This window comes from Misgurnus anguillicaudatus, chromosome 11 (assembly GCF_027580225.2).
Source record: "Misgurnus anguillicaudatus chromosome 11, ASM2758022v2, whole genome shotgun sequence".
Classification (NCBI taxonomy): domain Eukaryota; kingdom Metazoa; phylum Chordata; class Actinopteri; order Cypriniformes; family Cobitidae; genus Misgurnus; species Misgurnus anguillicaudatus.
In genome coordinates this window covers 27698331-27721774 of record NC_073347.2, presented here as the reverse complement: position 1 = coordinate 27721774, position 23444 = coordinate 27698331, and the positions used below count along the sequence as shown (strand labels likewise).

Below are 23444 nucleotides of genomic sequence, written 5' to 3'. Positions count from 1 at the left end.
CTATGAAAGCTAGTGGGTACTTTAAACCATGGGTGTCAATGGGGGGGATTGGGACGATTCTAAGGGCCCCCACACTTTTGGGGCCCCCAGAGATCATTTTTATTGGAAACAGTAATATTAGTAATGTTACCAATAAAACAAAGTTATTGCTTGTTTCTGCATTTGCAGCAAAATCCCCCTCCCATTCACTTCATGGTTTCATAGCCTCAAGACTAGAGTCAGTCAGTCAATAAGTGAAATCAGATGGTAACTGCCAAATTAAAGATGTCTTTGACGAGGAAATAAAAGTCTGGACATCAGAAGCTAAAAAAGAAGCTACAGAAGTCAGAGAGAGAAAGAGAAAATGGGCTGACAATTGCCCAGTAATTACCCAATTTTTTTTAAAGTTTAGTAAGTGACAGATTCACGTGCGCACGCGAAACTAAACTTTATTTAATTTTTGCTCCATGTCATCTTAGGGGCTCCGTATGAATTTGTACATTCTCCTGTTTTAAATTTGCACATTAAATCATCTTATAGCTACAGACAATGGGTCTCATTCAATAATAATTGTGTACGTTTTTCGTATTTATACGCACACTTGAACTTCTCACAAAAACGGTTCGCCTTATTCACAACACTTGCCACGCAAATGAGTTTGTTCTTATACTTGTTCTTACGTTAGTGAATTTGGAGTGTTCTACATGAGCGGCCGCGTGCACAAGGTTGGTAATTTGCATAAAACACGCCCAAACCAGCCCCATATAAGGCTATTGCGCAGCGCTAGTCCACAGAAAATTTTAGAGCAGTTTGTCATAAAAACAAAAGAGCTCGAAAAGAAATCCATGATCAGATTCATTATCGGTAAAGTTCTGTTTTGCTTTGCATTTTTTATTTGGGAGGTTTTGCTGTCGCTGGAGGAAGCCAGTGCTGTCCACCGACCCGAGTAACAATAAATAAGTATTGGATGCGTTAACAAATATGACATTTAATTAATACGATAGAGGCGCACATCTGTATCTATAATAAAACAGATAGGAGATCAAGTGATTTACGTTTGGACTTCTCATTACATTTACATGATGTTGTTTACATTAGGCATTAAGCAGACGCTTTCATATAGAGATTTAAAATGTGAGGAAGGAAATCGTGAAGATTTGTCATTACATACATCTTCTTTATGTGTGTAGAAAAAATAAGTAGGCTATAATAATGTATAGTATAATGTATATAATAATAATATAGATCATGTATAATATTATATATATTATACAGAAAATATTATAATATAAAATATAATCATGTAAATTTTATATATCAACATTATTATAAACATTATAATTATAGCCTAGTATTCGATACGTGATTATTGCGTACGAGTGGTTTTAGGTTTTCTTACATTTTTGCATAAATTTAGATGACATTTTGATACGAAAGTTTTGGTTGAATCACGATTTGTTCGTGAAAACATCTGTACGCACATCTCAAGCACAAATTTGTGCGCACAGATGCTGAGTGAATGAGACCCATTGTACTAAATAGTGATAATAGTTGTTTAAAAGCAATAGCAAAAGAAATAGGTCTGTATTATTAACTTGCAGACAAAGATTTTAGATAGCTAGGTTGCCTTGTATGTTTGGTGCAAAACGGGTGTGGTAGGGGGCCCAACCGCATATTATTTAATAGGGCCCAAAATTGCTACTGGCGCCCCTGCCGTCAACTCTATGGTTACCATCATTTATCAAAAAAATATCTTTTTTTGTGTCAACAGAATAAAGAAACTCATACAGAATTTTCATTTTTGGTTAAACTTTCCATTTTAAATCAAAGGTCTGTCATTTATTCACCATCGTGTTTTTTAAACCATGATTTCCATTCCAAAAACCATAAAATAGATGATTGACAGGATATTTATGCTGTTCTGTTGCATACAGTCACGGTGCAAGCGAAAAGTGACTGACTGTGAAGCTCCAGAAATGACAAACCAAAACACCATAAAAGTCAAATAACAGTAATATTTTTCTCTCTCAAACCTGTAGTATAGATTTAGAAGAGATGACAGATGAAACATAAGTCATGTGAACTTTTATAATGCTTTTAATTTTGTAATTGGACCTTGACAGCCCATGGTTGTCACCATTTAGTTTAATTTTTATGGAAAAAGCATCATCATCAGCTAAACCTTTCCTTTTGTTTCACAGAAAATGAAAATAAAGGTTTAGAATGACGTGAGGGTTAGTAAATGTTGACAGAATTGTCATTTTTTCCATTCAACGGCAGCGAAGTGTCACAAAAAGATTATCTAGATTGACATTAATTATGTTTAAAGCGGGTTCGAACTAAGGGTGTGTTTGTTTATTTGGAAAGGGTGCGTGAAAGCACATCGAAGGGTTTTTAGTAAAATGAGGTCAGTTTTGGCTAGTTCCTCTGATTGAAGTAAGACGCTCTCAATAGAAAATTTGGTAAATAGTTTGTGTGCGTGTTTGTAGCCCTACGAGTCCCAGCTGTTTCTGGACTCATCTGTCCCAGCTGGTTGGTCCTGTATTTGACTTAATCAGATCTGAATCGACCTAAGCTGAAGAATTTAAAAACTTTCAGCTGCATATCTGTGTCAAAGTGCTCGAGTAACCTGGAGTTTGGTTTAGTTTAGTAGAATCAAAAGTGACATTAGACATCTGTGACCCCATTACAAATAGCCAGTATTTACTGACAGGAAACTTGAACAGAAAAGCAGAACTTTGAAAACAACTCGGTCACATAAACATATAGATCAAATTTCCAAAGATTTACAGATAAGGGCTTGACGGTCCCTGACCAATAGAGGATGAAATAGATGCAAAGCCTGTCACAGTTTACTCACCCTTATGTTGTTGCAAACCCATATGTTTTTTTAATGTGATTTTTAGGGCACAAAAACATCTATTAATACAAAAATAATAGTAACTGCGTTTTCAGTTTTCCCCATGTGCACCATTTGGCAAGCTTACATGTCACTATCATTCACTGGACTGTAAACCCTTAAAATATTTCACATACCACCAACAAATGTTAGGTAGTACGGCGAGTGAGACGGCAAAGGTTGAAGCTCCACTTGTTCGCGCTACATACTTTATTACAGTAATAAAAGTGTGATTTGACCAACTGTATAATTGTGTGACTAAAGCCGCTTTTGTTTGTAGGTTGTGCAGTCTGACGTTGAAGAAGCTAGTTGTGATGAAGGAACTTGACAAAGAGCTGATTTCTGTCGTCATTGCGGTTAAGATCCAGGTAAGTAGTGGTGTATACTGTATTTAAGCTGCAGTGTTTATGGGTAAATTACATTTCGCGTCTTTCTAGGGTTCAAAGAGAATCCTGCGTTCTCATGAGATAGTGCTTCCCCCTGCTGGTGGGGTGGAGACTGATCTTGCACTTACATTCTCACTTCAGGTAACCATACCCTAAATATACACATACACTGAGACACAAACGCCTTGCTATGTTTTCTGCTTGCATCTAAAATTAGGTAGCAACTCAATGAGCTTGTTGCAAAGCATTATGGGATTGCATTTCCCTTAAAATGCTACCTTGGAATTTGTCTTTACATTGGTGGTTTCTGATGTTCTCTACGTAGGCAGCTTACATGGTTTTGGAACAAATCCAATGTCCCTTTTAAGATGCTATCATCTGTCTGTTGTAGAGCTTATTGAATGTAATTGATATCGATCCTGATCTCTCTCTCCGTATAACCTGCGTGTGCATGTTTGTTCATGTGTGTAGTACCCTCATTTTCTAAAAAGAGAAGGAAATAAGTTACAAATCCTGCTTCAGAGGAGGAAGAGGTACAAAAACCGAACAATTTTGGGTTACAAGACATTGGCTGCTGGTTCGATAGACATGGCCGAGGTACGTCTGATTTCTCACTTTGTATAGTTTATAGTTTGACAAACATGTACATATGGGTGATTCTCACGAAAACTTGGTTTTAAAAATGTCAAGCATGAAAATGTAAAAATTGCTTAAATTTACTTTTTTTCCCACCAGACATTGAAAAACAAAGTCTGGAGTAAATGGGAACATTAATTTAAAAACTTTTACTTATCATTTAACACTTTTTGTAACATAATTAAAAAAATTAGTCTTAAAAAATCTCATTACCGCAACAGTCAGAAAACATCAACACTGACACATTTTCAAAATGACATGACAAACCTGAAAGAACATAATTTGGAGATTCTGCACAAGCATTTAAAATCAAATTATTATGCTTCTATTAATTAAATTAACATTTAATAAGCATCTGTTTCGGTAATGATAATCAAAATGTCTTGTAAACATTCTGACAAGACAATATTTCAAATTAACTGTAAAAATATGATCTTAGCTGGTAGCCATCTTGAAGTTCCTGGTCCATTTGATTGGTCACTCAAATTCAAACTTTATTAAAATTCTGTATGTGTGCTTAAACTGTTCTCAAAAATTGTTGCGGAGGATGAGAACATCAGGCATGGACACATAATTTTCCTAATTTTTCTTCATTGTTATTATACATGAATATTCAGTAAATATTTTTTCTGTCAAAGTAGTCTAGAAAAACATCCATTTATTTTTTTTCTTAATATTTTTGTGTTAATTTGATTAAATTACAACATAACGCATGTTCAAACACAGCCGGACACATTGCGGTAATGAGAATTTCAGCAGAAAATGAGATAAAATTTCCAATTATAAATTCTTATGTTGAAATCACACATTGTGCAAGGTAGAACACAGTATTGTGTTAACTCTGATGCTTTTTAATGTTACTATATTACACATTTTAAAGCTAAAATCATTAGTGCCGTGGTGTTTCAATGGTTTCGTGAGAATCACCCATATACACTCGTTGCACACACAAACTGATCTGTGCGTCATGTGTTTGTGTGTAGGTAATGCAGCATCCTGCAGAAGGTGGGCAGGTCTTGGCTCTGTGCAGTAACCAGAAAGAGTTTCTGGGTAAAGTTGCAGAGATTTGGATCTATTCCCTGTCCAGTCAGCCAATAGACCACGAAGAAGCAGCCATTTTGGGACAGAAAATGAAGTGTTCTGGTAAATACAGTCCTCACGCGTTGGCAGTGGTACAAATGGTTGACGGGACTCTAATGGGGGTCTTATTTTATATATTTTTAACCAATGGTGCAGAAAATCCCACTGTATTTATGTATAAAATAAACATTTTTTGGAGTTAGGAATAAAAGGTGTAGATCCTTTACGTTTTGAACTGGAACTCCATCCATGCTTGAAATTCACTTACTGGACTCCCCCCTGAGTCCCCCCATTTTCATGCTTTGGTTGTCATACTCAGTAAAATTATAATATTTTCAAACTGTTTTTTAATGATGATTTTAACATTTGCATGATAATCAGTGTTGGGTAAGTTACTAGTTACATCTTCAATCATGTAATTACTGTACAAATTACTCTCTTCAAAAAGTATTTAATTACTTTCTAAATCCTATTATAAGAGAGGCTTGAAATGAGTTGAATTAATCATATAAAAGTACATAATTTTTCTGGTCACACTTTTTAAGGACCAATTCTCACAATTAACTAACTATTAAAGGCAGGGTAACAGAATTGATCCTGAAACATTTTAGTTATGTTGGTTAAAAGTCTCCTCACATCCTGATAGCAATCACTGTGTTAAGTTGCTTAAATGTATTTGTAGAAATTTATGTCATCTGTGAAAGGCGTAGGAACCAAAAAATGTTCAACCAATCATAGATTTCGGTCCGAACGGACGTTTCCTTTTTTATCCATCATACGTAAGCGTAATTTTAATGCCCACACCATACGTCATCGGCGCGTTCACGTGCGCTCACCTCCTGTCTGTAAACAGCGAGAACAGCAAACTTTTCTGCTGAATTGACAATCTGTACAGGAGCCACAAAACGAAAGGCATCTTTTATAACAACAACAACAGCAAAAACTGCCTGGATCAGCAAAGAGCAAAAACCCAAACTAACATCGGTAACTTTACTGCTTTATCACGAGATGCAAACAGCTGCAGGAGGCAAAGGGTCTGAAAGGGTCGTTGCACTGTTTATTTTGGTAAGGTAGGTACGCGATATGTTTGTATTGAGATGGATTCAGATATTCTACTTTGATGAAACATTGTGTTGCTTATGAAATGTGTGTTCGTGTACGGATTAGCGTAACGATATAGTTACTACGTCCACACAACCGAAAGTGTGCTTAAACTAATTCTGATGTAAACCAGTTGGTTGTTTTGGAAGTGTTATTCACTTTGTACTGCAAAGTTTTCTCACTGGTTAATGAGACATGAGATGTGACCGTCTGATCTGTGTGTGTTCATGTGTTTTGAAAGAGACGTTACTTTGGATTGCTATTTGACTTGAGGGTGGGATCGTGATTTCATTGCTAGGCGGCTACCGTTAGCATTTTTCAAAATGTGAAACCCTACCTTTAACTACTTTTGCCTTATTATACTACTAATTACTGCTTATTTATACTTAGTAAGGTAGTTGGTAGGATTAAGGATGTCGAATAGGGTTTTGCAGAATCGGGCATTAATATGTGCTTTTTAAGTGGGTAGAGTTTTATAAAGCTTTACTAATAAACAGCCAATTTCTCACTAAAACTATATAATAATAACCAAACAGTTAATAGTGAGAATTGAAAACTACACTAGAGTGTTACCATTATTCTTAATAAGAGTAATCCCTTACTTTACTTTAAGGAAAAAAGTAAGTAAATTACAGTAAATAATTACTTAGTAACTAGTTACACCCAACAGTGATGGTAATTTGTAGATATTGTTTAATTTTTAGTGTGGCAGATTAATGACTATATCAGTGGTCTCAAATTTTTTGGAGTGTGACCCCTTTTGTGTAGAAGAATTTCAATAAGAATTTATGACATAAAACAATCTCAAACTTAAAAATGGAATTAAATCATATTAAATGATACAATGTAGTGCTGTTTGTTGGTAGATATATTTTTCTGAGATGTGATTACACAGAATTATCGATAAATTAATGTATTTTATAAAATGACATAAAACCGCGGCCCCTTGGCACAGTCTCATGCCTCTCAAGAGGGGCACGCCCCCAAGTTTGGGAACCACTGGCCTATATGATGCTGTTTTAATTTAAGGAATAGTTTAAGATATATACAGTAGTATTAACAATAACGGAGCATGTTAAATAGGGTGATCAAGTATTGCAATATGATATATGCTATTTTAGCATGTATTGTCAAATCACTATTGAGGAGTGTAGTTATAATGCTTTGTGTTTTTAATGCTTTGTTTGATCTGATAGATAACTACTCTGAAGAAGAGTATGAAAGCTTTTCATCTGAGCAGGAGGCCAGTGATGATGCAGCACAGGGACAGGTGATTATCAAACAATTTATGTATCTCAGTAGCTCACACAGTATAGTAGTAGCAACAGTACCGTTATGAGTTCAGTTCCATATCACCAGCGCACATGTGTTTTTTAGGATCTAGAGGATGATGAGTATGAGATAAGGAAACCCAAAAAGCAAAGGAGGTCCATAGTCCGGACAACATCGATCACCAGGGTAAGAACGTCAGAGGAACAGTAAGACTTAAGAGATTGACACCCTTATTGATGATGGGTGTATTAAAGGAGCTTTTAATTTAAGTGTGTTTGTATTTTCTGTCTCTCTCCATTAGCAGCAGAACTTTAAGCAGCGTGTTGTAGCATTACTGAAACGGTTCAGAGTTTCTGATGAGGTGAGTGAGTATACAGTATATAAATGCACTTCAGATCATGTGATTTTTGTGGTTCATTGAAAAGATTCGTACACCCTTGTAGCATGCGGAATCCTGCCGCATTTCTTTTCTTCTCAGTGAAACATATCTGTGTTTGTGATCGAATTAGTTAGCTAATGTACTTTAGATTTAAGGACTATAGCCTCTGACCTCTGCCGTCATAGTTTAATATATTTCATCCTCTATTAATGCTGTCAAACTTTTATTCACTGTATAGTTGTAGGAAGATGCCTTTCATTTACAGTTATATATGATATATATAATATATATATGTATATTTTGAACGGTCTGTGATTCAGGGCACACAAAGGCCGTTCCCTGCCTGGCTCCACAGATTTATTTAGCTGTGCATGATCAGCATTCCTGGAGAAACTGTATCCTTGTTAGATGATAATCTTGCGCTGATGAGAGCAGGGGTGGAACAAGGACATTGGCTACAAAATACAAGCATACTATTCCAATTATTTCTGCAGTGTATAGCATGCATACTGTGGATAGTATGCATCATTTCTATATGCATGGAATACCTGGATGACCAAATGTGCAGTTTTCAACAGAACATGTATAACGTGCAATTGTATCCCACCATGCAGTGAATTCAAATGCATCCGAACTGCACAGCACACACTGCACTGCATTGACTAATGTAGTGAGGTCATATGGCAATAACATAGCACACTGTCATTTGTATAAAGTACTACTAACTAGGTAGTATTTAAGTAAGGAATAATTGATGATGAAAAATAATGCATACCCCTGTAACATTTCTCAACCAATCAGAAGAGAGCATTGAAGAGCCCTGTGGTATAACATTAGGTAATGCATTAGATAACATGAACTTACAATCAACAATATTTTTACAGCATTTCGTTAATTTCAGCATTTACTAATTTAACTCTTTCTTCGCAAGCATTTTAAAAAACAGTTGCCAGCCAGCGGCAGAATTTTTTATGATTTTCACAAAAGTTTAATGCCTTCCAGAAAATGTTCTTCTTTAAATGTATCAACATAAAATATATCAAATGAAAGAACAGCCCATTTGATTTAAAAAAAAAGTTTCATTCTACCTTTACATACATGAAATCTCTTTTATCACCTCTCAAATGTGGGTAGGTTTCTTCAAAAATAAAAAATTTTGAGCAAAAAGCTGAGATAATTGCATTTTTGTGAAGGACTTTTGATAGAGATCAGATTCAGAGTGATGATCAAAACATACACGGAGCTTAAACAGTTTGCTTTAAGGGGATACTTCTGGGTTTTATAAGTTGGTAAGAGCGACACCTGGTGGATAATATCGAAAATACAGATTGCCAGAAAAACTCATTATTGGCGGGGAAGCGTTTGCTCTTAATTGACGAGTTAACTTGTAAATGGTTGGGAAAGAGTTAATAATGTTTATCTGTTAACATTAGTTAATGCGCAATGATCTAACATAAACAATCTTATTGGTAATAGCTAATGCTAACAAAAGATGACATGTTCTAATAGACTATATTGTTAAATGGTAGTTCATGTCAACTATTAATGCATTTAATGTTAAAGGTACACTGTGTAGATTTTAGCGGCATCAAGCTGTGAAACTGTGAATTGCAACCAATGGTTAAGTCCACATCTTGCCTATCCCTTTCAAAACGCCATAGGACAAACATGTCATCATCTGATACAACGTAGTGACAAAACACGCTCTATAGAGCAGTTTGTATGTTTAGGGCTACTGTAGAAACATGGCAGTGCGAAATGGCGATTTCTATCCCGTGGTATATGTAGATATAAACTGCTCATTCTAAGGTAATAAAACAATACAGTTCATTTTGTAATGTCTTCATACAGCACTGATAATATAGTTAGATTGCATTTCTGTTAAGAGATCCTTCGTAGAGTACACAATGCACCTTTAAAAAACGCAGCCTTTTTTATAAAGTATTACTAAAATGATTCATCTATATACAGTATTTTTTGGGAAGTACATAGCTTATATTTATAATCGATAAATATAAACTTTGTTTTAGTTATGCCCAGTTTTAAAATATTCATTGAAAATGTCTGCAAGGAAGATGTCAAAGAAAGTCATTGGTAAAAAGGTGTGGTAACCTTAAAGTACCCCAAACGCAGCTGTTAAAACAGCACGATGAATGTGCCATTTTAGGTTCAGAGGTCAGTATTGTTCTCAAGGGCAGGATGTGCTGTGTCAAAAGCTGTAGTGATGTTCAGCAGAACAGAAATATGATTCTCATCATCATAAGGGCTCAGGTTACTTCCTGCTCTGACAGGCACTGATTCTTCTTGTTCTTATGGAATCATCTGCGGCCTGACCGGAGTGTTTCATAAATATTTCCTTAAAAGAAATCATTGAATCATTTTGAGATGTAACAGTCAGTCTGGCTTACACTCCTAAAAATGAAGGTCCTAAAAACATTTCAATCGAATACAAGCGTATCAGTTTTTGTAGACTGTTACATATGCTTTATACGGTCTGCTATTTTTTTTAAGTAGTAATTGAAACGGTAGCCGTCAACTTTCCAAAGAGTAGCATTCTACCTTACTGTCACCTCCTTTCATTGCATGTTTAATTCAGTTGTTTCTAAACACATTTGAATGTTAGATATGTATGTATTGCTGAAACACATTACAAAGATTATGAACCATGTAGTACTGAATTGTGGAGTTGGATCGTTAAACAGTGTTTCTCAATGTCTGAGTTCAGGATTTTTCTGGGCGAGCCTAAAATCATGACCTAATGGCGCACTGCAGCCACCTTACATGACCCCGCCCAAAACGCAATCGCGAACATCCATTTAGGTTGCAGGAGTATTTAAAGGTTAGAAAGAGATACGGACTACCGGCACCATCCGGGAACTTGACTGTAATTTTCGTCACCTCCTCTTTTTGGGGGAATAAAAACAGACCTTCCATTGACCTCCATTCAAAACAGCGGAACAAAGCAACGTGTCCACACAGCCGGCAGGCGCAAACAACCCACGAAATCACTCAGATCAAACATGTTGAGTAATTATCTGTCCACCCTCCCTGCCATAGAGCCCGAAAGATACATTAACACATGTCATTTGTTCAAAATAAAAACATGTCCCTTTCATTCTCACAGCGTCAAATTTGTGTAACAACGGCATCCAGTGATTGCTGGAAATATCGCTAAGCCAGTTACTTGTATGATTCGACGGAAAAGTGCACTCATTACTCTAAATATAAAGACATAATATATGAATACGAAGTAACTTTCAAATACGAAGTAATATCATTCACTTGCTTCCCTGTTGACTCGATGAGGTATGAGTAAATGTCCGGGTAAGACACCTCTGGCCAATAGGGAGCGTTGTTACAGAAATTTGACGCTGGGAGAATGAAAGGGACATGTTTCCATTATGACCAAACTAAATATGCCAATGCATCCCTCGCGCTCCATGGCAGGCAGGGTGGACAGACAACCACTCAACATGTTTAATCTGAGTGACCTCACAAGTCAATTACGCCTGCCGGCTGTGTACGAACGTTGCTTTGTTCCGCCACCCCGAATGGAAGTCAATGGAAGGTCTAGTCTGAATTCCCCCAAAGGTGGGCGTGAACCTGTTCAGAGACATTCTATGACGTTGCGCCGGTTGTGCGTATCCGCAAGTGGGTGTGGTTTCAGCGCAGACAGTGGACACGCCCCCAGCATTTGAGAGCAGAGAATCCTGCCTATTTTTCCAAGGTTTTGATAACTTGTTTTATTTTTTTGCCATTTTTCATCATCAACTTTGTCTGGGTGGTTAATAATAACACATTTTTCTGTGGTGTGACAAACTGAGAACACATTTAATATCGGACATTACACGGAATTGAGTGATATTTTGTGTTCTTAAGCAAATTTTCTGTGAAATTGTCCTAACATTTGGCAGCTTGATCAACAATAATTAGTTTTAGCAGATATTAAAGGGATAGTTCACTCAAAAACTATAATTTTGTCATCATTTTCTTATCTTCATGTTGTTCTAAACCTGTATGAATTGTTTTTTCTGATGAACACAAGGGAGGATTTTTTGATAAATGATGATAAGCACACAGCTGATTGTAATCATTGACTTCCATAGTAGAAAAACAAATAATATGGAAGTATTGTGATAAATGATAAAGAAAATATTTTGATAAATGATGGTAAACACACAGCTTATGTTACCCCATTGAATTCCATCGTATTGTCTTTTCCTACTATGGAAGCCAGTTATGGTTACAATCAGCTATGTGATTGCTTACCATCATTTATCAAAATATCATCTTTTGTTTTTATGAGAAAAAAGAAATTCATACAGGTTCAGAACAGCATGAAGATGAGAAAATAATGACATAATTTTCATTTTTGGGCGAACTATCCCTTTAACTGTGGTTAAGTTAGTACTTTAGACTGGAAATAATATACACATCATCCATGTATTCCATGCATATTAAATTGCAGTATTGCATTGTTGAATGAAAAAGTCCTTGATTGATTTCCTCTCTTATTGACAATATTCAGAACATGAAATGTTCATTTGCAATTGAGTTCTCTGTATCTCCTCGCCTTACTGCCCGACCCATCAACATAATACAAGTGAGAAATTAATGTAATTTCAAGTTTTTGTGCTTGTAGGTGCTGGACTCGGAGCAGGACCCAGCTGAGCCACCTCCAGAAGTTGAGGAAGATCTGGATCTGGAGAGTTTGGAGTTTGAGAATCCAAGTGACAGTGGACCAGACCTGGATGATGATGAAAGTGTACTAAGCACACCAAAACCACAACTCAAGTATGAGAGTGCTCAGTGTGTGTTTCAGGGGCGTAGCCAAAATTTTATTTTTGGGGGGGTCCTATCTTAAAATGAGGGGGCAACTTGTGTATATATATTTAAGTTTATATAAGTTACGCACAAAAATGCATGACATGAGCTAATCAAATCAAGTTTGAAAATAGCTGCATGTTACCTCACAGCATTTTGATTGTTCAATCTATCAATCAGACTAAGAAATCAACAATCTTATTTTATTTTAAGCAATTGGAAATCTGAGGGGGCCCACATCCCTGGTGTGTTTAGTATAAAAGTAATGTTAATATGTTAAACTTTTTGATATTATATTAATTCTCCTCTGTTTATTGTGTGTATGTGTTTGGTTAGGCCATATTTCGAAGGGGTTTCTCTCTCAAGTTCTCAGACGGAGATCGGCAGTATTCACAGCGTCCGCAGTCACAGGGAGCCTCCCAGTCCGGTAAAAACAAAAACTCTTCTAAGTAGGGATCATATCACAAGGACACAGTACATAGACTTATGTAGACCGGCACTTATAATTCAGTGTGAATGAAAACAGGGCTATTTAATGTTAAGTGTTTCCAGAAACTTTCCATGGACAAAAAACATGTGCTTTAAAGGGATAGTTCACTCAAAAAGGAATAATGTCATTAATGACTCACCCTCATGTCGTTCCAAACTCGTAAGACCTTCGTTCATCTTTGGAACACAGTTTAAGATGTTTTAGATTTAGTCCGAGAGCTTGTTGACCCTTCATTGAAAATCTACGTACGGTATACTGTCCATGTCCAGAAAGGTAATAAAAACATCATCAAAGTTGTCCATGTGACATCAGTGGGTCAGTTAGAATGTGTTGAAGCTTCGAAAATACATTTTGGTCCAAAAATAACAAAAATTACGCCTTTATTCAGTATTGTCTTCTCTTCAGTGTCTGTTGTGAAGCACATGCGTGAAACTAAAGTCACGTGACTGCAGTGACGCGGATGACGTGTTATCCTCAGACATGTTTGCCACGTTTTTTTTCAAACTTACAGCGTGCGTCTCCCTCAAGCCCGGGCGCACAAAAAAACCCAGCTGGGGCGCACCAGATAACACGTCAGCCGCGTCAAACGTCATCCGCGTTACTGCAGTCACGTGACTTAAGTCTCGCTAAATATAAAACATCTTAAACTGTGTTCCGAAGATGAACGGAGGTCTTACAAGTTTGGAACGACATGAGGGTGAGTCATTAATTACATTATTTTCATTTTTGGGTGAACTATCCCTTAAACAGACTGGATCACTATTCTTACATTTCTCACATCCTTAAATTTTTTATTTGCTTATAATAAAAAATGGCCTCTATACTAACTGAGTGTAAAAGTATCTCATAAATTAAGTAAATAATATTTTAATTTGACAAGGTGTAAGCTAACACTCTTTCTGTCTTTCTCTCTCTGTTCAGATGGATCCTGATAAAATGAGGGCTTCGAGTGGGAAGTTTCAGATGGATAATGAGTCTGATAAAGTTTCACTGGTAAGACCTGCTGATATATATATATGATATTAGATTATGTATAAACTACTTGGCTGCAGTGGTAATTTGGTCAAAGTTTCAGAGCAAATATGCGAATAGTGAGATGTATATTAACTATTAGCTTTATTGAAAGTTTTATTGTGTGTATTTGGGCTGTCAGGGTAATCCTGAGGTCGTGACCCCAACAACAGAGTTGGAGATGTTGGACAACATGGATTATTTCTTGGAAAGGTTGCCCCCTACTGGCAGGATGACCAAAACAGAATCACTAATCATTCCATCCAACCGGTGAGGACTCGCAAACCCACTTTAACTAGTGGAATTTAAAACCAGGCTCCCACTGCTGGTGAAGTTTTTTACTGTAATGTGAACCACTTTTTTCTTCATCTGAAGGGTGGAGCCAAAGTTGGCAGGGCGACGGGGACGGAGCACATCTCTTAAAGAGAGACACACAAGTCGACCGCCCAATGAGAGAGCCAACAGTCTAGACAACGAGCGCTCGATGGACACACGCTGCCATCTACAGGTCAACAAAAATAAATAAATAGTCTGTATTATTATTTAAAAACAATTCTCAGTGCACTCATTTTAGTCTCTGTCCTGGTTAGATTCCACGCAAAACTGTTTATGACCAGCTGAACCACATCCTGGTGTCAGACACCCATCTTCCTGACAGCATCATCCTCATCAACACCTCTGACTGGCAGGGCCAGGTTTGATTGACAGCTGCCACTTTCTCTCTACTTTACACTCACTTTACTCACATTTACATTTAGGCATATAACTGATGGTTTTTCCGACGCAACTTACAATAGTGAGTGAAACAATGAGATGTTTTTCTACAATAGAGTGCATTATTAACAGTTATTACACGGCACTCTAAAATGCTTGATTCTGATTGGCCAGTAGCGACATTCCAAGGTTTGTTATTCCAAGATAACAACCGCCTGAAACTTATAACACTTTAAGTATTCTTTAAATTTAGAAAATGAAAAATATAAACAAAAAAATTTAAAGATAAGTTTGCTTATCTTCTCTCTCTCCCTTTCTCTACCAGTATGTATCGGAGGCGTTACAAAATCACGGACTTCCCGTAGTGTGTACGTGCACCACGGCCGACGTAAATGCTGCTTTCAGCACCATCATCTCACGCATACAGAGATTGTAAGTCACTTAAAGGATTAGTCAATTTTCTTTAAAAAAATTCGGATAATTTACTCACCACGTCATCCGAAATGTTGATGTCTTTTTTTGTTCAGTCAAGAAGAAATTATTATGTTTTCCAGGATTTTTCTCATTTTAATGGACTTTAATGGACCCCAACACTTAAAATCAAAGGATGATCTCAAATGAGGCATAAGGGCATAAGGCAAATTGTCATTTTTGGCAAGAAAATTTAAACCAGAACTTTTCTTTTTCCTCTGGCTGTGTGACGTGCCAGCGCCACCTCACGTAATTGTGTAGTGACGTTGTAAGGTCACGTGTTACATATGTGAAACGCACATTTGCGGACCATTTTAAACAATAAACTGACACAAAGACATTAATTGGTATCATTCGACATATAACAACGTAGGCACAGTCCTCTTTCTCCACACTTGTAAACACTGGGGCGTAGTTTTGCATACGTCATCCGTGACCTCTTGACGTGATGACGTATTATGTGAGGTCGCGCTGGCATGTCACATGACCGGAAAAGGCTTAAAGGTGCATATTTTTTATTTTTCTTCAAAAATGACAAGAATCCTTATGCTTCGTTTGGGATTGTTTAGAGTCCTTTGAAACTGCAATTTTAAACTTCATTAAAACTGTTAAGTGTTGGGGTCCATTAAAGTCCATTAAAATGAGAAAAATCCTGGAATGTTTTTCTCAAAAAACATAATTTCTTCTTGACTGAACAAAGAAACACATCAACATTTTGGATGACATGGTGGTGGTGAGTAAATATCTTTTTTTTTTTTTTTTTAATTGACTAATCCTTTAACATAGCGCAGCACAAACATACACATTACTTCAACCTGCTGTTCCAGTTTCTAAAAATACCACGAATTGTAATACGATTGTCTTTGTCTCTCTCCAGCTGTAACAGTAACTCCGTGACTCCGTCTCCAGTGCGGATTGGAGTAGCTGGACCGCAGCATTACCTGTCTGTTGTTCTGCGTTTGTTTGTGGATCACCTGACACATAAAACACCCGACTGGCTCGGATACTTGCGATTCCTCATCATCCCTCTCGGTAAGTGCAGGGTTAAAATTAGTGAATGATAAGCACTGATCGGTTAAATTGTTCCATAGCTGCTAAACAACTATGTGTGTGTTTAGGAGTTCATCCAGTGGCTAAATATCTGGGAAGTATAGACTACAGATATAACAGCCTGTTTCAGGACTCGGCATGGAGAGATCTTTTCCACAAACCAGAAGCTCCAAATTCAGGTACACTGTCTGTCATATACTTCTTTGTTACTTACTTTCTTTCTTTCTTTCTTCAGGGTTCCCATGAGTCCTTGAAATCCTTGAAAGTTTTTGAATCTGGGGGAAATAATTCAAGACCCTAGGAAGTTGTTGAAAATATACATACATAGATACAGTGCTTGAAAGTGCTTGAATATATTTTATGCAAGAAGTTTCCTGGAAAAAAATCCATATTATTCCCTGTGTAGTGTAGGATAATATCATAAAAATTCTAGATTTTTTTTAAGCACATGTGCCAAACTGTTTCGCTTTAAATGCTTATATCTTCTGTATCCGAATGTTGATTCATACCAAAATGCTTTTTTGCATAGGTGTGTTTGATACATGAAAACGTCTCGGGTTACGTATGTAACCGTTGTTCAGTGAGAAGGGAACGAGAAGCTGCGTCTCCCTTGCCATACTTCCTGCGTCCCTGTAACGTCGTCTTTGGCAATATTTCAGATAGCGATATACTTCCTGGCTCCCGCGTCACCCTGTCTTTGCCTTAGCCTCATCATTGGTTGAATTTGAAATACACATTCAGACGCACTTACCCCTGCGGTGACACTTACCCAAAGTGTCAGTGCAGTGACGCAGCGCAAGTTCCCTCAAAAGGGAACTGTAACAATGTATCTTAAAGGTAACACGATGTAATCTTGCACGATGTATCTCAGGTTATTCTGCACATGCACTGGACCCTAATGCCATTAACATTACGTTATTATTAATTAACATAGCATATTGTTATGATTTTACATATGACTGTATATGCAAGAAGCTGACAATACAATTGTTGTTTTTCTTCTTTTAACAGTTCAGGACAGTCCTGATGTTGTTTCTAGGGTAACACAGTATATGCTTGGAGCAAATGGAGCTCATCAGCTACCCATAGCAGAGGCAATGCTCACATACAAGCAGAAGAGGTAAAACACACACAAAAATAAACCTTTCAGTGAAGGCAACATTTACACAGTTGATTTTAACATGGTGCCCCTTTACCATTATAAAACATTGCCATAATAAAACACATTCAAAGATTATGAGTGTCGCTCAATTGTATTTGTCAAAATACAATTAAAGAAATATCAATAATCTATTGATATGATAAAAAAGGCCTTTGAATATGTGTTATTAGAGGTTAGGTTCATAATCAGATGCTTTAAATATGTAAATATTTGTTTTTCACTCTTCAAATATTTGCATCTTTATTATGAGCATCATCATCATCCTAAAGTTATGTTTGGACAGAAAGCATGCGGATGTCACAGTTTATCATCTCTGTCTGTAATTTACATACCTATATCTGTTTATTGTTTCTTTTCCTTGCTCTCTCTGAAGGAAAAAGAGTTTTCATTTTGATTTTGCAGTAAGGTATTGTGGTCTTCCTGCCTATGCTAATATCATAGCCAATCAGATGCACTTATTCATCTCTTAGGGGGCGTGCACACAAAGCTTTTATGCCTGCGGCCAGCGCATGTTTTTTTTAAATTGTTTCCAATGGAAGCTCAGCATTTTTGAAAAAAGCCAGCAGCTAGCAGTTTTCTTTCGTGCCGAAAGAAACGCTCGGCGTTTTTCCGCAGTCAGCGCTGAGCACCGAGAGTTGAAAAATATTCAACTTTGGGTGAAAAGCTCCGCTCGTCAATGTCAGTTCTCACACGGCTGTCCAATCACAGTGGAGGAGGGGCGGGACATTACCACAGCAGCCAACCGGCTCACAGCTGAAGTATCACAGCTACCAAAGAAGAAAGCTGGTGCTCAGCTGAAAAACAGCTGGGATTCGGCGTCCTCCAGGCGTTTTCAGATGCGTTTAAAAGTTTTGGTGTGCACGCCCCGTTAGTCTCTCTTCTATGTCTTCTCCTGTATTATTTAGGAGAATTTTTAGCTAAATGAATACAGAAAAAAAACTGGGAGGTTGAAACTGAGATTCTATCCACACTCATTTCTATGAGAGTTTTAAACGCAGTTCAGTATCCACTAAATTGGCACTGTCACCAGGACAATGCTAAATGGAGTGATATTAAAGTAGGGCTGCTCGATTATGAAAAAATCATAATTGCCAGATATGTTGTATTTGCAATTATTCTTGTCGATTAAGAGATTTAACATTTAAGTTTTGAAATCTTTTATAACTTTTTGTGAAGCAGCTGCATGGTGAATTCTAAATATCCAAAACTAAATCATTTAATCTAAATGGGTGATTCTCACGAAAACTTGGTTTTAAAAATGTCAAGCATGAAAATGTAAAAATTGCTTAAATTAACTTTTTTTCCCACCAGACATTGAAAAACAAAGTCTGGAGTAAATGGGAACATTAATTTAAAAACTTTTACTTATCATTTAACACTTTTTGTAACATTATTAAAAAAATTAGTCCTAAAAAATCTCATTACCGCAACAGTCAGAAAACACCAACACTGACATATTTTCAAAATGACACGACAAACCTGAAAGAACATAATTTGGAGATTCTGCACATGCATTCAAAATCAAAGTATTATGCTTCTATTAATTAAATTAACATTTAATAAGCATCTGTTGCGGTAATGATAATCAAAATGTCGTGTAAGCTTTCTGACAAGACAATATTTCAAATTAACTGTAAAAAAATGATCTTACCTGGTAGCATCTTGAAGTAACTGGTCCATGTGCTTGGTCACTCAAAATCAAACTTTATTAAAATTCTGTATGTGTGCTTAAACTGTTATCAAAAAGTGTTGCGGAGGATGAGAACATCAGGCATGGACACATCATTTTCCTAATTTTTCTTCATTATTATTATACATGAATATTCAGTAAATATTTTTTCTGTCATCTAAAGTAGTCTAGCAAAACATCCATTTATTTTTTCATTTGATGAAATTACAACATAACGCATGTTCAAACACAGCTGTACACATTGCGGTAATGAGAATTTCAGCAGAAAATGAGATAAAATTTACAATTATAAATTCTTATGTTGAAATCACACATTGTGCAAGGTAGAACACAGTATTGTGTTAATTCTGATGCTTTTTAATGTTACTATATTACACATTTTAAAGCTAAAATCATTAGTACCGTGGTGTTTCAATGGTTTCGTGAGAATCACCCAAATAACAAATAATTATGTAAGTTATGTTGTAAGTAAAAAATCCAAAATGTATGGCTTAAGGACATGTCAACTTGTCAATTTTAAAATCTCTGATTCACCAGCGTATTTGTTGTTGAACATGCTGCTGAAATGCACAGGAATGACCACAGGTGTAATGAGGCTTTTGGCGATTATGTAATTGTTTCATTTATAATTATAATCCCGATTAGTTTTTCGATTAATTGTGCAGCCCTATATTAAAGTAAGTTATAATAAACAAAAATCAGTTATTGGGCAAGTTCTTAAACCATCAATGTTTAAAACTATCTCCTTACCAGGAATCACAACGGTAAGCTTATAATAATATCTTACATTTGCAGGAAATGTAAGTTGTTTTTAATACACATATGTAAAGTGACCTAAAGTTTTATGTTTCAAACATAGATGGCCATAAAAAGGCAAAATGGATTGTAGCTTTCTGTCAATAAAATGTCTAAATTATAAGTTAAAGGTCTTTATATTAAATTAGACTAAAAGCAGGACTTCTTTTTTGCAGCCCCTATACTGAGTATTGTGATATCTCCAGTTCATTGTTCTTCAAGTGGGTTGTCTCTTCTTTATACTGTCTCCAAGTTTAACCCTTAAAGGGATAGTTCACCCAAAAATAAATATAAGTTATTCATCATCATGTCCATTGAATGCCCATATGACTTCAGAGTGTTGCAGAATGTTTAAAGGGGACATATCATGAAAATCTGACTTTTTCCATGCGTAAATGCTATAATTGTGTCCCCAGTGCTTGTATCATCCTAGAAAATGTGAAAAATAGCAACCCAGTAATTTAGTTTTGGTAAACCATTCTCTGCAAGCATTTGAAAAAATAGGTCATTGAAATTTGGCTCCCCTTGTGATGTCAGAAGGGAATAATACCACCCCTTAATCTGCACTATCCAACCACGACACTGCCATTTAGTGCATGGCAATTTTAACATGTTATAATAAATTATCTATGTGGTATTTTGAGCTAGAACTTTACATATGTACTCTGGGGACAGTAAAGATTTATTTGACATCTTAAAAAGTCTTGTGATATGTCCCCTTTATGTCACACTTTTCATACAATAAAGTGAAATCGTGACCAAAGCTGACAAGCAAGATTTTCAGTGAATAACTTGCATTATATTTAATTATAAAGATTTTTTTGATAGTGTTTTTGCTTTTTGGAGTTTGGCACCACCTGGTCACCATTCACACTTATTGTATGACAGAAAACATTCTTCAGCTTCTCCTTTTGTGGTTGATGGAGAAAAACCATATTGGTTTGAAACGACATGAGCGTGTGTTATTCAAGGCTATTTTTATTTTTGAGTGTTCTGTCCCTTTAAACTGTGCAATAAAGTCTGTGGTGTGGAAAGAATCTGGTGGTTTTATTGGTTCTGTGCTCTTCTGGGATATAAACATGACCAACGTCATCCTCTGAGCACCTTTTTAGTTCTATATAAAATATTTACAACAAAATATAATTTTTTTTAATTTACAATATTCATTTTTCTTTAACAAGCAATGAGGTGAACAGACCTTATGATGGTGGTCAAATCAATTCTTTTTTTTAGGTTTCTTGGGTTCATTTTAGTTTTCTCTCCTTTAGTGTCTCTCCTCAATACGAATAAACAACACGCATCCTGTTTCATTTATTGCTGCTGATATTGTCTGATGTCTATTGGCTGTTTTGGTGTCTCTTCTCTGGGGTGCAAAGCAATAAATACACCGTTCATTTTCATTGACTTTCAAAACTGTTTCTGCGCAGTTGCTTCAACTCTGTGCCTCTCTCTGTATTTGGGCTTGTGTCATGTTGGATTTGGGGTGGTTCATTGTTCTTCACTCATTTGCTTCTGTTTTGCTCTTTTTAGAGATCAGAGATGGTTGTTATTCGTAGGATTGCAGTCTGAATGTCAAAAATGTGCAAGCATCTGGGGTCTAAATTACACCCATTTGGTTTCTAGCCAAATTGATCAGTGCCAAAACATTGCTCTTCTCTAGAAATTATATTATGATTTTAAATTATATATATATACATTTTCCATCATCTATTTTAACACATTACTACTAATGATAGATTTATAATAACTGTATAAGACCATCTCTGGTTTAAGTACACCAATTCTGAGCCCTGATTTGCTGAAAATGCTTTGTTTCAGTTTTTCTTTGTGGTAGCTTTTTGCTGGGGGGGGGGCACTGGCATTATGGTGGTGGCAGTTGATTGGATGAATGCTGGCATGTCTTTCTTTGCAGCATGTGTCAGATGGCCTTCACTCGATATTGAATTAATCAATTGTATTTGATGGTTGGGAGGGCCCTCTGCAGTGATTTTTGTAGTGATTATCGCTACAAAAAGTAATGATTGACTGACTTATTAAAGCCACAATATGTAAGATTTTTGTAATAAAATATCCAAAAACCACTTGCATAGTGTGATATATTTCATGCCGTTGTGCATTATCCCAAATGTTTACCAATGATTTGTAAATCCAGAGAGATTTTTGTCAATTATCAATGAAGAAATATTCCCGCCATCTTCGGTTTCCGTTTGTACAAACTATGGCATCACGAGTGGACAAAAGTCGTAATTCATTACGATGGCATTAAATAATAATAAAAAATGAATCCATTACCTCATTCGTGAACATGATTAGCAAATTCCATACGTCTCTGGATGGTGAAAACTACATCTCCCATCGTTCCACTCTCCTTCATAACGTCATTAACCTTCACCTTTGTTATTGTTTTGAAAAGGCGACCTCTAGTGGTGAAATCCTACATATTGTGCCTTTAATGCATTTCATTTGACAAATTAAAGAAACGATTGTTGAAATCATCATCAGATCACTCGATTTTAAAATCTTCTCTATACTTAGTTGGTATCGTATAATTGCGATGATAATAGGTGAATGTCTAGCCAGTTACTGTAGTATTTGATCAGATTTACATTTCTCCTTTCTCTCACAGCCCTGATGAAGACTCATGTCAGAAGTTCATTCCTTTTATTGGGGTACGTCATCCAGACCCCGTCTTTGGCTTAAATTTGGCTTAGTTCTTAAAGTTAGGTATTGTTTATATATGTTTTAGTTACTGTTTTTGACTCACTGTGTCTCGCCTGCAGGTGGTAAAAGTGGGAATTGTTGAACAAACGTCTGCCACATCTGGTGAGTTGAGTTGAATCTATATTGCCAATTGATTATATATCCAATATAATTTATATTGAACACAATATTTTGTAAGAACAAATGTGACCCTGTCTGTGAAAACCCAGCTAACATCATTTTTGTGATATAACTTTGATGATCCATATTTAGATTGATACTTTAGCCTGGATTTCGACTTATAATGTGTGTCTGTTTGTGTGTATAGGCGATTCAGATGACGCTGTCACTTTGGGGCCTGCTCATCTCTCCTCCACCCCTCCTGCACAGATCTCCCCATTACTAAAAGAAGCATCTCCAACACCTCCCTCTTCTCCTTCTGTACACATGTCCAGGTAGGTACACAATCACAAACGTACAATGCTGTTAATATAACCATGACGCACTACCTCTGTAGTCTTTTCATTCTGTTTTTTTTTTGTGTTTGTGGCTGTAGTTCACATGGAGGTGGCCAGGGCGAGCTGATGGGACTTCAAGTCGATTACTGGATTGCTCCATCAGAAAGAAAAAAGGAATTGGAAAAGAAAGACTCCTCTGCCAAAAACACACTCAAGTGCACCTTCCGTTCCCTGCAGGTTAGCCGCCTCCCACTAAGTGGAGCAGAGATGACGCATCAGCCAACCATGTCCATGACCGTCGTCACCAAAGAGAAGAACAAGAAGGGTAAGACGGTTCACCTTTTTGT

The 23444-nt window shown here is 36.5% G+C and overlaps 1 protein-coding gene across 4 annotated transcripts in view; it reads left to right on the top strand.

The window, feature by feature from the left end:
• Positions 1–23444, top strand: part of pacs2 (phosphofurin acidic cluster sorting protein 2) — a 44110-nt gene that overhangs the window by 17121 nt on the left and 3545 nt on the right. Inside the window, exons 2-24 of one of the 4 annotated variants that reach the window (XM_073873459.1) lie at positions 3159–3246; positions 3316–3405; positions 3736–3861; positions 4884–5043; positions 7278–7351; positions 7459–7539; positions 7658–7714; positions 12375–12526; positions 12893–12983; positions 13968–14039; positions 14200–14327; positions 14433–14565; positions 14648–14752; positions 15097–15203; positions 16120–16274; positions 16361–16471; positions 17304–17412; positions 17828–17860; positions 20116–20160; positions 22566–22608; positions 22720–22762; positions 22968–23094; positions 23196–23422. In XM_073873459.1, coding sequence (XP_073729560.1) covers positions 3159–3246; positions 3316–3405; positions 3736–3861; positions 4884–5043; positions 7278–7351; positions 7459–7539; positions 7658–7714; positions 12375–12526; positions 12893–12983; positions 13968–14039; positions 14200–14327; positions 14433–14565; positions 14648–14752; positions 15097–15203; positions 16120–16274; positions 16361–16471; positions 17304–17412; positions 17828–17860; positions 20116–20160; positions 22566–22608; positions 22720–22762; positions 22968–23094; positions 23196–23422 — 2357 coding nt within the window. Of the gene's footprint in view, positions 1–3158; positions 3247–3315; positions 3406–3735; positions 3862–4883; positions 5044–7277; positions 7352–7458; positions 7540–7654; positions 7715–12374; positions 12527–12892; positions 12984–13967; positions 14040–14199; positions 14328–14432; positions 14566–14647; positions 14753–15096; positions 15204–16119; positions 16275–16360; positions 16472–17303; positions 17413–17827; positions 17861–20115; positions 20161–22565; positions 22609–22719; positions 22763–22967; positions 23095–23195; positions 23423–23444 lie in introns of all 4 variants that reach the window. The other 3 variants (XM_073873458.1, XM_073873460.1, XM_073873461.1) reach the window with 3 other exon arrangements.